Below are 16,691 nucleotides of genomic sequence, written 5' to 3'. Positions count from 1 at the left end.
GGGCACCCCCAGAACTTTTGAAAATAAAATATGTAGCCTTAATACTCAATGATGGGCTCAAGAGCAGACTGAACACAAATGGAGAAGCAAACCATGAAATGGCAGAAGGATCTCGGAATGTAGCAGAGAGATGGAGAGAAAGGAAATATGCTAGAGCCACGGACACCCAGAATGGAACCCCAAGAGGAATTCCAGGCAAAAGAGACCCAAGGGATGGGGGGAAGCAACGTGCCCAGAGCTAATGACTCAGAATTTTCCTGAAATGAACACAGACAGGAATCCTCTGGAAGGAAGCACAAAAGACCAGAGAAAGGATGAAAAGAGGTGTCAAACATCTGTGCCCAGCATGCCCTGGGAAATGCCGGCTTGTGCTGGGTGCTCCTTCCCCCCACCAGCTTTGCCAGAGTCTCTGTCCCAGCCAGCCACACTCTCCCAGACCTTTCCAAGTCCCGCTCCTTGGCAAGAATGATCAGGTTTTAAAAGTCATCCCCAAAGGCCTGGGAGCCTATCCCCTGGAGAGGGGTGGGGTGCAGGGCAAGGGAACAGTGAGGTCAGACAGAGGCCCCTGAGGGTCCGAGGACCCAGGAAGCCCAGGTGGGCGTGAGACCTTGACAAAGACAAAGAACTAACTTGGGGACACAAAGAAAGGATGCAGAGGAGAGCCTGAGGATGGTGCAGAGTTCCCAACTCTGCAAGCTCATTCAAAAATGCTGAGGAGGGGTAAGGGGCTGGGGAAAAGTGGCTTCAGCTCAAGCTGAGGGGCAAGCCAGGGGGGCCAGGGAGTGATGAAGAGGCCTGGGGTGGGGAGACAAGGGCCCGGAGCCACGGCTCAGGTTGCGGGAGAAGCAAGCCTGGCTCCGGAGGGCACCCACGAGTGCCCAGGGGGAGCACGCGTGATGCTTACCTGAGTAAGGTGAGAGCCTGTAACTGAGCTCTCCCAACCCGGTCTCCGTCTCCACAGGGACCTTCTGCCCTGCAGAGACACCTGCAGCTTCTAAGCCAGCCATCCCAGGGACTACATCCCAGGCCTGTGCACAGGGAGGCAGGGAGGGGAAGCCAGCAGAAGGGAGGAAGCCGGAGAAGCCCTGTCTGCACCCACAGGCTGAGAGAAGGAAAAATCCCCGGAACTCTCATCTGCTGTTGGGAAGTGTTACTTCCACCTCCTACAGTGGCAGGTGGTCCTCTCCCTAAAATCCATACTTTTCTACTTAAAAGAGTAATATGTTTATCATAGAACATTCAGGAAATGCACAAGAGTATTTTCTAACATCCATTCGTTTCTTGTTTTATTTCAATTTTTTCCTCTGTATATACACATGTTTAACATAACTAGCATCTCACTATAGAGATTGGGATCCTTGCTTTTTTCCAATTCATGTTCTACGGAACAATCTGCCCGTCTTCATTCAAGCATGTAATGAAATTTTATGCACCACTTTTAATAGCTCCATAAATTGCATTGTACAGCTTTAACAAAATTTATTTAAGCCATTTTCTGGGGTTGGTTTTTTAGGCTGTGTCAGATTGCTTGCTGTTTTACATGAGAACCATATTGGGTTACTTCACCCATCTTTCAAGACTCACTTCAATTCCCACCTCCTCCAGAAAGCCTTCCCAGACGCCTTCAACACCTGGCAACATTTCCCACACCTCCGAACTCCGACCACGTGTGGTGTGTCTGACCTGGCTCAGCATGGAAATCTCCTGTCACTCACTGCTCTCTGTCCCACAGCGGTGGGCTGGTCTCACGTCCAGAACTCTACTGCACATAGCTTGAGGGAGCCCCCCAGCACCTTGCACACAGCAGATGCTCAGTACATGCAGAGAGCTTAGACTCCAGGCCCCTCAGACTACACAAGCCCAGGGAGCTCCACCTGCTGAAGGGTCAGGATTGCAAGTGCCCCCAGTGGCCTGGTCTGGCGCTTTGCTTCTTCGCTGGGCACTGAAGAGATAAATGGGCCTCCACTGGTCTGCCCTAACTTTAAAGACCCGGTAACCTCCCTGTGAAAGTTTCGAGCTCCAGTCAAGACAGCCAAGGCTAAATAAAACGTTCACCTCCTCTCCGACCAGGACACTGTGGCCTACCTTGACGAGGTAGGAACAGTCACCATCCCCATTACAGACATGAAGAAACCAGGTTCAGTTAGAGGTTAAGCAACCTGCTAAGGTAGCAGGCTAGTGGGTGGCAGAGTGGGGATTCAAATCCAGGCCGTGTGAGTGTTAGAGAGCCTTGAACACTGGGCTAAGTACGACCACGTCAGTGACCATGGGATTCCGGAATTCTTTTCCTACAGGCCCATGGCTATCAGCTCACCAGAAACTTCCCTCCAAAACCAACCACAACCTTCAAGTTTGTCCGCTGCCAGAGGAAATGCTTCTCTTGCTTTAGCTCAGGTCAGCAAACGCTATGTGCTTACAAAGTACCTGACACAGCTCTGGCTCTTGGCGGATGGGGGCAAAAGTCCCTGCCCTCTAAGGACACTGAATGAAAAGTTACAGAGGAGGAAAGGGCGAGGGGTGGATGGTGTAGGGCTGAGGGCTTCCTGAAAGAGGTGGTGACCAAGCTCATCTTTTTTTTTTTTTTTTAAAGATTTTATTTATTTGTGTGAGAGTGAGAGAGAGACAGAGATAGTGGAAGATAGTGAGAGAGAGCACGAGTGGGGAGGAGAGGGAGAAGCAGACTCCCCACTGAGCAGGGAGCCCAATACAGGGCTTCATCCCAGGACCCTGGGATCATGACCCGAGGAGAAGGCAGACAATTAACCATCTGAGCCACCCAGGTGCCCCCAAACTGATCTTGAAGGCTGAGTGACCCTCCACTTTCTAGGTCACCACGCCTTGCCCAGGAGCTTCAGACACATTTGACCAATGGCTGCTCACAGAAATGCTCTACCTTCCCAGTCTCTGGATCTTTGGTCAGGCAATAACCTCCACGGAAATGCTCCTTGGAGAAACAGACACAAACTCACGCGGGCACACACATCCCTACCTGCCTGTGGAATTCCTCTCTGTGTACCAAAGGCCCTACTCACACCCCACCTATGTACACAATCATCCCAAGGCAGGAACATGCTCCCCTCCTGGGGGATCCCACAATATGCCAATGGCTTAAGGGGTACACACATTCCAGCTGGTGAGACACACACACGCATGTAATCCTTACACATGCAAACAGTCAATAAATATCTGTTGAATTCAGTTAGATGCTTGAAGACTTGGCATAAAATGCTATGACCAAGTCAAAGCAAAAAGTCTATGACACAATTCAAGTAAAACAGTGGTGTGAAAAGGGGCCTCCAGGCTGGGTGACCTGGGAAAAGCCCCCTCTGCCTTCGGCCCTCCATCGCCTCCTCATCTGAAGACCAAGGCTAGGCATGCTTGGCCGGTGTCCACCACCACAAGGCTGAGGTGAGCATTCAATATGGCAACACTCATGAGGCACCTGCATGGGGCCTGGGACCTGGGGCTCCTCGGCAGCGGCAGCTATCGTCACCTGGGCCAAGGGCACACACCCACTCCAAGTCAGCGGCAGTGTAGAAAGGTTCCCTGCGGCGCCTGGGTGGCTCAGTTGGTTAAGCGACTGCCTTCGGCTCAGGTCATGATCCCAGAGTCCTGGGATCGAGTCCCGCATCGGGCTCCCTGCTCAGCGGGGAGCCTGCTTCTCCCTCTGACCTCCCCTCTCATGTGCTCTCTCTCTCTCTCATTCTCTCTGTCTCAAATAAATAAATAAAATCTTTAAAAAAAAAAAAAAAGAAAGAAAGGTTCCCTGGTGCGCACACACCAAGCACAAGTGCAATAAAACTCCATGGAGCGCTTCTCCTCGGGACGAGAGTGCTGATACTGTCTCTTTGCTCTTCTCTTTCAATTCCACATCTAAACTGATTTCACACGCTGCCTGTGGGGCGCCCTGCAGTTGGAAAGGCCCTGGCCTCACTCACCCAGGGTATCAGAGCCGCTCTCCACAGTCTCGTTGACCTTTCTTGCAACTCTGGCCACGGCCTCACCCATCTTCTTCAGCATGCAGGCGAGGGGGTCCTGCTGCCAGCCACCAGGCCGGTCTGCTGCTCACAAGGGGGCCCGTGCCTGGGGAAGACACAGGACCATGAAGTGCCCGCCCCCAGGCTGGGGACTCGCCCCCAAAGCCATCCTCCCATGGGGTGGGACCCAGGCTGCAGGAAGCCTGCAGGGAGGGCGCCAGGCCACTCACTTCCTCTGGAGAGTCCCAGGGACCAGGCCGTGAGCAGCTGATCTGCCCATCAGAGGGGTGGGCAGCCTAGCCTAACCAGTTTCCTGGGTGGGTCCACACGTGTGACCTCACCAGACTCAGGGCAAGGGCTTGAAACAGCGGCCAGGCAGGTGTGAGGACTCAGGTGTGTGCTGCCTGTGACACACTTAACAGGCAGAGCAGTGGGGAGGAGCCGGAGCGTGGCCAGCTGCAGGGGACAGACACTTGTCCCTCCATCCCACAGCCTCTGGGCTGGTGCCCTGTGCACAACCATAGGGACAGGTCCCCCAGCTCCCGGCTCACCTCACCCACCTCTGCCGGGCACCTCCTGCGTGCTGGGGAGTAGGGGCACAGAGGCAAATGGAACTGGCCTGCCAGGTCAGAGCTCACAGTCTGGGGGGGCGGGTCTCTAAGCGTTCCCTTCCCACCTGTCAACTTGGAGGGAAGGCTAGGGTTGGTTACAGTTTTAGCCTGCAAACCCGATGATCAGCCTTGATCAGAGTTTATCCATCAGACCCAGAGGGAGAAGCGGGGGTGGGGCGAGGAAAGGAAAGAAGGGAAATTGGATCACTGGGGGAGAAAAGCCTTCAAAAAGGGTGAGGAACACAAAGTTATTTGGTGTTAAAGACATGCCGGACTCTAGAAAGGTCTCCAACTCCCTGTTTATTACAGAGAAGGAAACAGGCACAGAGAGGGACTAGATGACCTGGCCAAGGTCAAAATGAGTCAACAGCAACAATGTTAACAGCCCAGCTCCACATCCAGCGCTCACCTCTTTACAAAAGTCGCCCACAACACCAGCAGCAGCACCCCGGGGACAGAATGAACTTGGGGCCAAGGTCAGTGCCCTTTTTTGCCTCTGGATCCCAATCCCAGCTTCAAAGACAGTTCAAGGAGCTCGAATGGGCTGGCTCTCAGGGTCAGAGGTCGAAGAAGGTGGGGACAGAGAGAAGGGGGGTGAGGGGAGGGCTCGGAGTTGCTATCAGACACCACGTAAATATGCAAATGTGCTCAGCTACACAGGCAGGGCAGGCAAGGCTGAGCTGGGTTGGCCAGGCCCATCCGTCTGCTGATCGAGTTAGTGGTGAATCCAGTATGTGGGGGCATCTCACCACGGAGGCTAACGCTAAAGGTCTGAGACCCACGGTGCAGCGGAAACAGACTAGTTTTTTTGAAGACAGGCCTAGTGCCCAACTCTGCCATTTATTAGTTCAGAAGCCTTGGGAAAGATTTTTTACTCTGACCTGTAGTTTCTTCATCTGACTAGGAGAGCTAGTAATACCCACCTCACTGGATTCATATGAAGATTGAACAAAAATATTTACACCAGGGGCGCCTGGGTGGCTCAGTCGTTAAGCGTCTGCCTTCGGCTCAGGTCATGGTCCCAGAGTTCCGGGATCGAGCCCCGCACTGGGCTCCCTGCTCGGCAGGAAGCCTGCTTCTCCCTCTCCCACTCCCCCTGCTTGTGTTCTCTCTCTGTCAAATAAATAAATAAAATCTTTAAAAAATATATTTACATCTTTCCAGGCCAGGGCCCAGGACATGTAGGTCTCAACAAATTCTAGTCAAGAGGATAAAGCAGTACACATGCCGACAGGACAACTCATCTTTAAGGAGTGACTAGAATTTCCTTCTCCACCTCCAGGAAGTCTTCCCTGATTGCCTCAGCCCTCAGTGTTTTCTCCTCCCTCTGAGTTTCAGCACCACTTAAGGACTTAGCACAAGCCACTTGGGTTGTTTGTGAGCTTTTTAAATATACATACTTGTCTCCCCAGTCGGCCTGTGGGCAGCTTGGCACAGGGAGCAGCTCTATACTGTGCTTTCCCCTCCCCCCGCACTTTACACCACAAACTGAATACAGATGCCTAGTTAGGATACCCCAATGGTGATGATGATGATCAACAGCCATCATTTGGGTTTCAAATCTAAATACAAGTCAATAGCCTCTTACAATAAATCTAAGACCCTGCCTAAATGAGAAGGGTCATAGAGTCAAAGGCTTAATGGTGCTGGGTAGACAACTTGCATAAGGTGGGCAGGGTGGGACAGTGGGGAATAGTGAGGACTATGGCAAACTAAACCCAACACCTCAACCATTCTGCCCTTAGGACCAGTCCCCTAAGCCTGAGTCACAGCGATGTTGCTGGGATCTTGGTGACTTACTCTAACCCTTATGAATGGGAACACTGAGGGCTCAAGAGGGGAGACAAATGAGCTAGATGGGAAACAAAGAAGCTAGGTCTCCTAACTCCCAGCCTAGGATTCTTCCTACTATACCATGCTCCTTCCTTGCCCTATCTCCAATACTTATCATCCATAATCACAAAAACATATGGAGCAGCTACTAGGTATAGGGCGTACGAATGAAGAGGGCAGAAACACAGGAAAAAGCTGTGACTTATGATTCTGATGGACAGCTCTAGGAAACATCACTGAGGCAATCCTGGCCTCCCAGCACAAGGCAAAGGGAAGGTAGATCTCCAAGCTGCCCAGGGTCTGCGCTAACCCTGCAAGGGACTGTCTGGGCTGATTACTTTCAGCCAGGCACTATGCTTACAATTCTCCTAGCTGCCACCAGTTGGGGGGGGGGGTGGGGAGGGGAGCAGGGCAGGGGATGCCTTAGGCCATAGAGCCCACTGATGAAAACTAATTAAATTAAAAATCTCACCCCCTGTGGCAAGCGAAGACACTCTACGGTGTGGGTCAGAGAATGGACATCAAAGCAGGAACAGGAGCAAGCTGCAAGGTCTGGCTGTCAGAGCAAATCACTAGTAGGAAGGGCCCCTTACATTCCAGAGGATGCTCTGGGTACAGCACAGATGTATCCTAGACCCTCGAAAGGTACCTGCTGCCCAAAATCGCCACCCCCACTAACTGACCAGGAAACCACCTTCCCTTCACCTAACACGACTCCTCCCCTCACAAGGGAGAATTCCTTCTTATAGTCCAGGTCACTCTCCCTCTCTCGGGTCAGATGACAAAGGCTTGTCACTCTGGCAGAGCCAAGGCTGTGAGAGAGGAGCATGGTAGGGCCACATGCGGTATAAGGCCCCAGATGGGGTAAAGGGGCCCGAGACTGAGGCAAGAACAAACAGAATGACAGGAGTCTGGAGTGGGTCCCCAAAAGGGCAACGTCACTGACTGCTCCTTTGGAGATCTAAACCAACACTGGGCCTCTTTAACAACAATAAAAGCAAGATTTATTTGGCATATAACAGAAACCCCGAGAGAGGAGGTTGCGGGGGGGGGGGGTAGAAATAAAAATAAAGCTATTCTTTTCTTTTGTTTAACACTGTTTTTGAGGAAAATGGAAAACTGTCTGGGTCACATACAAGTGGCAGAGAGAACTATGGACCTACTTCTGACGGAGTGCAAAAGCCCCTAGGCAGGGCAGCCCCCTAGGGCGTGAGGGCCCCTGTTCCTATAAACAACGTGAGTCAACCAAAATTATCCTGCGAGGGAGCCTTCCTGGAACCGGAACCCAACTACAGAACCCCAGGAGAACCCCACAGGCTCAAGCTCTGGGCTCCTTGGGGCATCTGGCCAAACCCACAGGCAGAGTCGATAGTAGAAGAAAGTCAGAGTGTCCCCAAGGGACTGCAGGGAAGCCTTAGCTAATTTCAAGGCCAAGTGCTCCAAATCCTGGAGACCCTTCAGCACAGGCTCCAAAGCCACACTCATACAGCTGCTGCCCCCAGCCACACATCCCTTTCCCTGCATCCCCAATTCCTCTTTCCTGGGAGCGGGCATCATAGCCTCAGGAAATGTTTAAATCCAACAAACATCTCCTGGGCACCTTCTAAAAGGGCCACACAGGGGAATAAAGTTATAGAGATGGGGCATGGGCCAGAATGAGCTTCCCTCATCTAGGAGAGACTGAGTGACAGGAGGAAGAATGAGCTAGATGCTAGTAGGGCTGTGACGCCAGGCCCAAGGAACATGTGTGCCCCCGCACGAAGGGAAGAGAGACATGGTCTGAGCAGAGGGACCCAACGAGATGAGAGAAAGAGGGAGACAGGTAGCCAATCTGTCCCCAGACCACTGGGGCAGGAGGCCATAGGCCCTCCCGTAACTCTGTGCTGTTTCTCTGCAGAGTGAGGCAAAGTTTTCTGAGGACAGCTGCCTAAGATCAGAGTTTGGAAAGTTACCAGGATTTGTGAGCAGTTGGAAATGCCACCTCCCTCACTCGGTTGTTTAGAAAAGTAAATGATATAGAACTTTTGAGAAAGGTCTTTGCCAACGTTAAGCACTTCCCACATTAATGCATTACCTGTAGGTAATTTAACAGGTACAGACAGTAAGTTAGGATATAAGAAACTGAATGCCAGAAAAGTTGTCTTCCTTCGTGGGAGTTGGCAACAGGCCCTTCTGGATCTATGACCTAGTTTCACCGGGATACAAGGCTGGAGTTGGGGTGATTTTTGCTTAACCCCTGACTGCAGCCCCCTGCTGGCGCTCCTGTTCTCCCCAGTGACAACTCTACCTATCTGGAGCCCGGAGATCTCTGCAAAGGAGCTGCTGCGACACCCCGTCCGCACCAGCTGCTCCTATATTTAGTTACTGGTGTGGTCACTTGGGAACTTTAGAGCCTGGCAGCCGCTCCGAAGGGCAACTCGAGCCTCCTGAGCCATGTGTGCAAGCTCCCGCATCGCTGGCTCCGGCGGGTCCTAAGGGCCACGCCAGGTGGGGGAGCAGGTGGGAAGGTGAGAGGCGGAGGGCTGGATGGTATCCAAGTAGCCCCGGAAGCCCTTGAGACCCGGACAGAGTTGACCCACTTTTCCACCCCAGAGAAAGCAGCCCGCTGGGGCGTGAGCGGGACGGGCTGGCGCCTGGTTTTGAGCCTCGGGGTTCGCAGCGCCGCACGAGCGCTCCGCTCCAGGCACCTAGGCATCCTCCCGCAGCGCCTCCCAGGAATGTGCTCCAGGCCAGGGTCCCCGCGCCTCGCGCAAGGGGCCCGCCTCACCCGTCTACCCCACCCCCCGGAACCCGCAGCCAATGGCTCCTCGTCGCCGGCCCTCGGCTCGCGCGGCAGGCGGGGACTGGGGAGAATGAAGCAGGGAGAGGGGCGAAAACTGGCGGTCGCAGAGGGTCCGGACTCCCGCGCTCCCAGGAGGCCGGGAGGCAGGCTCTGGGGCAGGCGTCTGCAGCTCCCAGAACGGAAGCGTATCCCGAGAACGCTGCTTCAGGAACGAAATACACCACAGCTTCCCCCGGCCCGGGCGCCTCCCGCGGGGACGGAGGCCCGGCGCCGCTTCCCCGGGCTCCCTACTCCCTGCCGTCGCTGCGCCCACTCCCGCGGGCCAGCCGGGGTCCAGCCGCAGTTTGCAAGCAGAAGCCGGCGCGGCGCCGGGCCCCCGGGCACTGCAGAAGCCGCAGCTGATGCACCGCTGCCCTTTCCACCCGGTGACCTGGGGGAGGGGAGGGGAGGGGACGCTGCAGAACCGGGGGCACTTCTCTCCCTCTCGCCCCCAGCCCTCCAGCGCTCAGCCTCAGACTGCATTTACTTTGCGGGGCACGAAGCGTGGGGCCCCGCTTTGGGCCGCTTTCTGCTCCACTTACAGCGACAATGCCTCCTAGCGCCCTGCGCAGCGCAGTCACGCTCCCTCGGCCGCCGGCGGCGCCCCATGCAACAGCAGCGCGCGGGAGCGGGAGGGGCGGGGCGCGCGGGACCGCGGTCTCGGCGCGCACGGCCGCTCGGCCAATCGCCGCGCCAGGATAGGTGCCGGGGCGGGAGCAGGCCGCGGGCCCGGGCCGCGCTCAGCCAATCAGCGCGCCGGTCCCCACGCCGCGCACGGGAACGGCGCGCGCGGAAAAGCGGCCCGCGCGCTCTCGTGCGCAGGGTGGATCCGCTTTGTGTGCGGCTTCTGGAGGGAAAACGCTAGGGAGGGCGGGCGCGTAGAGTCGAACGTGCTACACAGAGCCAGGGATCGGTAGGATTGAGGCTGCAGGTTCTTCTCAAGGGAATGGAGTTGAATTAGCCAGATCAGGGGTACTTTGAGAAATGTGAAGATGGGGGATAGAGAACTTTTCATGGGATGCCTTCAGGTGCCCATTCGGGTTTTTAGAGACGATAATTCTGGCTACCCTAAGTTATCTCACCTCTCTAAATCCCAACATTCTCCACTATAAAATAGGAGTTAAGGTACATAAATACTTTACAGGGGTCATTGTGAGGACTAATGTATGACATGTTTCGTGCAGTGCTGAGCATGACAGCTCAGGGAGCTTCACAGGCCTCCATTTATGGAGGACTCACCATATACCCTTTACAAGGCACTATGGAAAGCACAAAAGAAGCGAGGCCCCTGACTCAGCCCGTGACAATGATCAACACGTCAAATGCTCTCGTAAACAGAAGCATGTACTAAATATGTAGGAGTCCTGAAGAAAGACCATTTAATTCTGCCTCTGGGGTTTGGGGCAGTCACATAAGGAGCACACATTCCCCTGGGTCTTGATGGATGTTTTGGGTTGAATTGTCTCCCCAAAAAGAGGTATTTTGAAGTCTTAACCCCCAGTACCTCAGAATGTGACCTTATTTGGAAATAGGGTCATTGCAGAGATTAGTTAAGGTAAGGTCATACTGGAGTAGGGTGTGTATGGTGTTCTGATGAGAAGAGAAGAGACACACAGGGAGAAGGGCATGTGAAGACAGAGGCAGAGATGGCAGTGATGTGCCTATAAGCCAAGGAATCCCAAGGACTGTGTGGGCAAGGACCTGAAGCTAGGAAGGGGCAAGAAAGGAAACAACTCTGAAGACACCTCGATTTTGGACTTCCAGCCTCCAGAACTATGAGAAAATACAATTCTTTTAAGTCACATGGTTTGTGGCAATTTGTTACAACAGCCCTTAGAAACTAATACAATGGGTGAGTAGGAATACAGGGAAGGGGATGAGAAACGTCTCCAAAGAAAGTCTTTAAACCTGAATGCCTAGTGTATGCAAGGTCCTATGTCTCGGGGTATGCCAAGATCAGTGAGACACAGACCCTGCCCTCAAGGGGTTACCACTCAGGGGGATGCCTGAGCAGCCATGTGTTCTGACTCCTTCCCAGGAGGACTATCTATGGAAACCTTTCCCCAACCTCATCACCACTCTATCCCTGCCACATATATACCAGGTACTGGATATTAATAACAAATGGATCAAATCCTGTTCTGCCCAAGCCAAGATCCTTATCACTCTGGACAAAGAGGACCCTGTCACTTGTTTCACTTAAAACCACCCTTCCAGGGTGCCTGGCTGGCTCAGTCTGTAGAGCATGTGACTCTTAATCTCTGGGCTGTGAGTTCTAGCCCCATGCTGGGCGTAGAGCTTACTTTAAAAAAAGGGGGGGGCGCCTGGGTGGCTCAGTCGTTAAGTGTCTGCCTTCGGCTCAGGTCATGATCCCAGGGTCCTGGGATCGAGCCCCGCATCGGCCTCCCTGCTCGGCAGGAAGCCTGCTTCTCCCTCTCCCACTCCCTCTGCTTGTGTTCCCTCTCTCGCTATGTCTCTCTCTGGCAAATAAATAAATAAAATCTTTAAAAAAATAAAAAGAAGAAGAAAGAAAAAAGAAAAAAAAGGAAAAAGAAAACAGCCTTATATCTCTGGCCAATTTCCACACATGGATGTCTTCTCTTCTCCTCCAGGCCATACACAGACCTGAGATCGCCAGGCTCGTGCTTTTGTGCACATAGTAAGGGCTCAGTAAATCCCACGGACTGATGGCCCCCGCCTGAGGCATCCCTCAGTTCCTTATATTCAGTCCTCTCTCCCAAGGATTTCATCCTGGACCCTCTAACTCCACAGGGAGAAGACTCCTGCCCAGCTCAAAGGCCACATCTTCTGTGGCTCGTGTGTTTGCTTCTCCAGAGTACTTACTGCACCATTCCCATTACTATGCCATCTCTGCATGTGTCTTTCTCCCAAGACTCTGCCTGATTTTAGATCAACCAGAGCTTGGCACGTAGTAAGTACTTGTATCAGTCAGCACTTTCTATTCCTGAATCATAAAACACCCCAAAGTGCAGAAGTGTCTTTTTTTTGAGGGAGGGAAGAGGCAGAGGGAGAGAGAGAATCTTCTTTTTTTTTTTTTTTAAGATTTTATTTATTTATTTGACAGAGAGAGACAGAGTGAAAGAGGGAACACAAGCAAGGGGAGTGGGAGAGGGAGAAGCAGGCTTCCCGCCAAGCAGGGAGCCCAGTGCGGGGCTCCATCCCGGAACTCTGGGATCATGACCTGAGCCGAAGGCAGACACTTAACGACTGAGCCACCCAAGCGCCCCAAGAGAGAGAATCTTAAGCAGGCTCCACGCCCAGCACAGAGCCCAATGCGGGGCTCCGTCTCACAACCCTGAGATCATGACCTGAACCAAAATCAAGAGACAGACCCTTAACCAAATGAACCACCCAGGCACCCCAGAAGTGTCTTAAAATAATAAATATTTAGTTTACAATTTTATGGGTCAGCCTTTTAGGTTGGGCTCAGCTGGGCAGCTCTTCTGGGTCTCAGCTGGACTCCCTCATGCATTTGGGGTTGGTATCTGGGAAACCAAAGGCTTCTGCTTCTGGGAAGATGGCTTGCTGTCAACTGAGGTAACTGGGCCACACGTCTCTCATCCATCAGCAGGCTAGCCCCCGTTCACAAAGAACTGTGCAGTTCTAAGAGCAAGAATGGACTCATGCAAGGTCTCGGCTCAAAACTGGCACTACATGACTTCCATAGTTGTATTGACTAAACCAAGTCACAAGTCCAACCCAGGTTCAAGGGTGGGGAAATAGGCTCCATTTTCTGATGGCAGGAGTAGCAAGGTCACATTGCAAGGAATGTGGATACAGGGATGGGTAAAGAATCAAAGCTAGTTTTGCAATCTACTGCAGTGCTTAATAAATATTCCCATGACACCCAGCACATAGTGGGTGCTCAGTCAGTATTTATCACGGTGTTAAGGATGCTAAGATTTTCTTTCTTTCTTTTTTTTTTTTGTGCTAAGATTTTCAATCGTGATGTTTACTGATCTCGTTCAACACAGTCAATTGGCAAAATGTTATCTCTCACTTGCAAGCTATTTATTGCCACTTTCAGTTCCAGAATAACAATTGGAGGATCAGGAAGACAGGGCTGTGCAAGAGAAAGCCCCATTGAGGCTTCTCAGTGAAGAAGCTCAGTGGGCCCCAAATAGGCTCCTGCTCCCAAACAGAGCATCTTTGGAGGCCTGGTCACATGAGATGGAAGCCATACAACTTCACCTATAAACAGAGAGAGGCTGGTTTGCCAGAGCTTAAACACAGCCCCTGTTGATTTCCTGAAAGCCTTATATCCTTACTAGAAATGAAAAGTAGTATCATTTGCCATAGATAGAATGTAACCTGAAAAATAAATACTGTAAGTCAATTATATCCCAATAGAACTGGAAAAACTTGTTAAATATAATTAAGTGAATAAAATGAAACATTACTGTTGCCTGCTAAAGGCCTGCACCTGAGGCTGTTCTCTTTTTTTTTTTTTTTTTTAAAGATTTTATTTATTTATTTGACAGAGAGAGACACAGTGAGAGAGGGAACACAAGCAGGGGGAGTGGGAGAGGGAGACGCAAGCTCCCTGCAAAGCAGGGAGCCCGATGCGGGACTCGATCCCAGGACCCTGGGATCATGACCTGAGCTGAAGGCAGTCGCTTAACCAACTGAGCCACCCAGGCGCCCTGTTCTCTTTGTTCTAAAAGGAGGCTTGCAAGTGCTAGGGAGATAGTAAAGACATGGCAGTGCCTTGGTTAACTCAAAATGCTTGGAAGAAATTTTAAAAGGGAATCACTCTCTCAAAGCAGTGGTCCTGGACCTCCAAGAATATAGGTCCCACCTTGGGAAAGACTGTCCCACAACAACAGAGAACTAGGAGTTCAGCAATACCAAGTAAAGAGTTTCAAGGGTGGGCTGCTCCCAACTGGCCCACCAACCACAGGAAAATAGACCTCTTGAAGACGTCTTCAAGGATCCGTTGAATTGTAATAGACACAGAAGACCAAGAAGGACATGAGACAGGGAAAGGAATAGGGAAGGGAAGAGTACTCCCAGAGTGGGGCTCAGCCTGAGATAGGTTTAGAAGCCAGAAAGCATCAAGCATTCCTGGGAACACCCAAGTGCTCACCTCTGGCTGAGGCTGGGGGTATAAGGAGCCGTGGGACTGGTTCACCAAGATACACCAAGTCACACTGAGCCATCATGAGGGCCTTTGCTCCCGGGATGACAAGGTGGTACTTGATTTCCCGTGTGTTTCAGTTAGCTTTTGCTTTGTAATACACCACCCGGAAATTTAGCAGCTTACAGCAACAAGCGTGTGTCATTTCTCACAATTCTGTAGGTCAGCTGGGCGGTTCTGGTCTGAACTGGCTGGGCTGATCTCTGCAGTCAGCTGGCACCCGGCTGGGGCCAGATGGTCTAGAACAGCCTCACTCCTGCATCTGGCAGTCAGCAGGCTGTTGGTGGAGGGGCCTCGGTGGGGACAGACCGGGGCCTCTGCTCTACATGGTCGCTTACCAGGGGACCAGCCTGGTCTAAAAGGCAAGTCCATAGTGAAAGTACTTTTCAAGCCTCAGCTAGTGGCACAAACTTTCTGTTAGCTCATTAGCCAAAACATGGCCGAGCCCAGAGACAATATGGAAGGTCCACTGAGGGGGTAGATACAGGGAGGAGTAAACATATTGGTCAAGGGAGTGACCTGATTAGAGAAGCAGTCTGGAAGGAAGGAACAGAACACAGGACGATCTGAAATAATAATGCCAATAATAGCAGCGATAATAGTTCATACCTAAAATGTCACTTTTTCTATCACATACTTTGTGTTATTTATTCCATCTTTACACACACACACACACACACACACCTGCTAGCAGCCCCATTTTAAAGATGAGGAAACAAAGGCGCACAGAAGTTAAGGAGTTTGTCAAAGGTCTACTGAGTGGTACAATTAGAATTCAACCACAGCCTGCGAGTATAGTGGCCAAACTCTAGAAGGGCCCCTGCAAGGCCCTGTGGGGAAGACAAGGACCTGACTTAAGGTAGCTGTAGAGAGAACAGATGAGGGACAGATGCAAAGAGATACTTCAAGATAGACGGGGCAGTGCTTGAAAATGATGTGGGGATGAAGGAGAAAAATGTGTGGGAGAGGGGTCAGGTGCAGGGGACCGGGCTGTGCCCTGTACAGAACAAAGGACATGCGGGTCTAGGGCTGACTAAAGAGCAGGAGGATTTAGGGTATGTTCAGAAGACCGGTAAGGGCACATCCACTGGGAGCTGTCCAACAAGTTCTCGGAAGTAGGTAGAGTCAGGAGGTCCAGAGATAGACCAGGGCTGGAGCTCAGGGGGCAGTGTCACTGGTCCCAGGCCCGGGTCGAAAGCACGTGACAGGAGAAGACCCCCCCCCCCCCGGAGACAAAGAGGGTGGCCACGACGAAGCTATGGCTTCTGGCAATCCCAGACTAGGGAGTGGTCCCCAAGGCTCCCAGGGGCACAACAGTTAAGGAGCCACTCACTCTCAGCTGCCAATCCCACCCTGGCATGGCCTGAAAGTTCCTCTTGAGGGCTTGCCTCGCCCTAGCCCCGCCCCTAGCTCTGGGGTCCTGGTGAGAAACAGAAAGCCAGAGACAGGCCTGTGTTGGGACTTGGAAACAAAGCACATGGAGTCAATGTCACCGTGGAGAGTATTCCCTGCCCCGCCCACCCCACCCCCCAGCGTTAGAGGTCACTATGTCCGTAAGTACACATGGGACACCCTTACTCTATTCTCAGGGACTATCTCAACTAGTGGACAGCTAGGCTGCTGTAAAATAAGACCCAAAAATACTTCAACATAAATAAAAGAATGTGGGGACGCCTGGGTGGCTCAGTCGGTTGGGCAACTGCCTTCGCCTCAGGTCATGATCTCAGGGTCCTGGGATCAAGCCCCGCATCGGGCTCCCTGCTCCTTGGGAAGCCTGCTTCTCCCTCTCCCACTCCTCTCTCGCTGTCTCTCTCTCTGTCAAATAAATAAATAAAATCTTTAAATAAATAAATAAATAAATAAATGTGTTGCCCTCTCTCCTGAGACAGGTGATCTGGGAAAGGTTGACAGCTCTGTTCCAAACAAGTCGTCTAAAAACCAGGATGGCCAGTTACTGTGTCATCTTCAATATGCCCCTCCCACCTCTGGGTCCCAGGCTGCTGCTACAGTTACACCCTTTCGGAGTTGGCAGGAAGGAGAAAAGAAAGCATCCAGAGCAAGCCAGGTTGCCTTTAAGGGGATGACCCGAATTTTTTTTTTTAAAGATTTTATTTATTTATTTGACAGAGAGAGACACAGCGAGAGAGGGAACACAAGCAGGGGGAGTGGGAGAGGGAAAAGCAGGCTCCCGGGAACACAAGCAGGGGGAGTGGGAGAGGGAAAAGCAGGCTCCCGGCAGAGCAGGGAGCCAGATGCGGGGCTCGATCCCAGGACCCTGGGATCATGACCTG

General features: G+C 52.3%; 1 protein-coding gene across 5 annotated transcripts in view; it reads right to left on the bottom strand.

Moving 5' to 3' along the window:
- LRRC20 (leucine rich repeat containing 20) overlaps positions 1-16,691 on the bottom strand; it is a 106,781-nt gene that overhangs the window by 72,897 nt on the left and 17,193 nt on the right. For 3 of the 5 annotated variants that reach the window (XM_081824126.1, XM_081824122.1, XM_081824125.1), the window contains one exon: positions 3,939-4,083. In XM_081824126.1, coding sequence (XP_081680252.1) covers positions 3,939-4,020 — 82 coding nt within the window. In that variant the 5' untranslated portion in view covers positions 4,021-4,083. Of the gene's footprint in view, positions 1-3,938; positions 4,084-4,997; positions 5,138-9,784; positions 9,876-16,691 lie in introns of those variants that run through there. The other 2 variants (XM_081824121.1, XM_081824124.1) reach the window with 2 other exon arrangements.

This window comes from Leptonychotes weddellii, chromosome 6, assembly GCF_054177405.1.
Source record: "Leptonychotes weddellii isolate Sample4059 chromosome 6, ASM5417740v2, whole genome shotgun sequence".
Lineage (NCBI taxonomy): Eukaryota > Metazoa > Chordata > Mammalia > Carnivora > Phocidae > Leptonychotes > Leptonychotes weddellii.
This window is presented reverse-complemented; position numbering and strand designations above follow the sequence as displayed.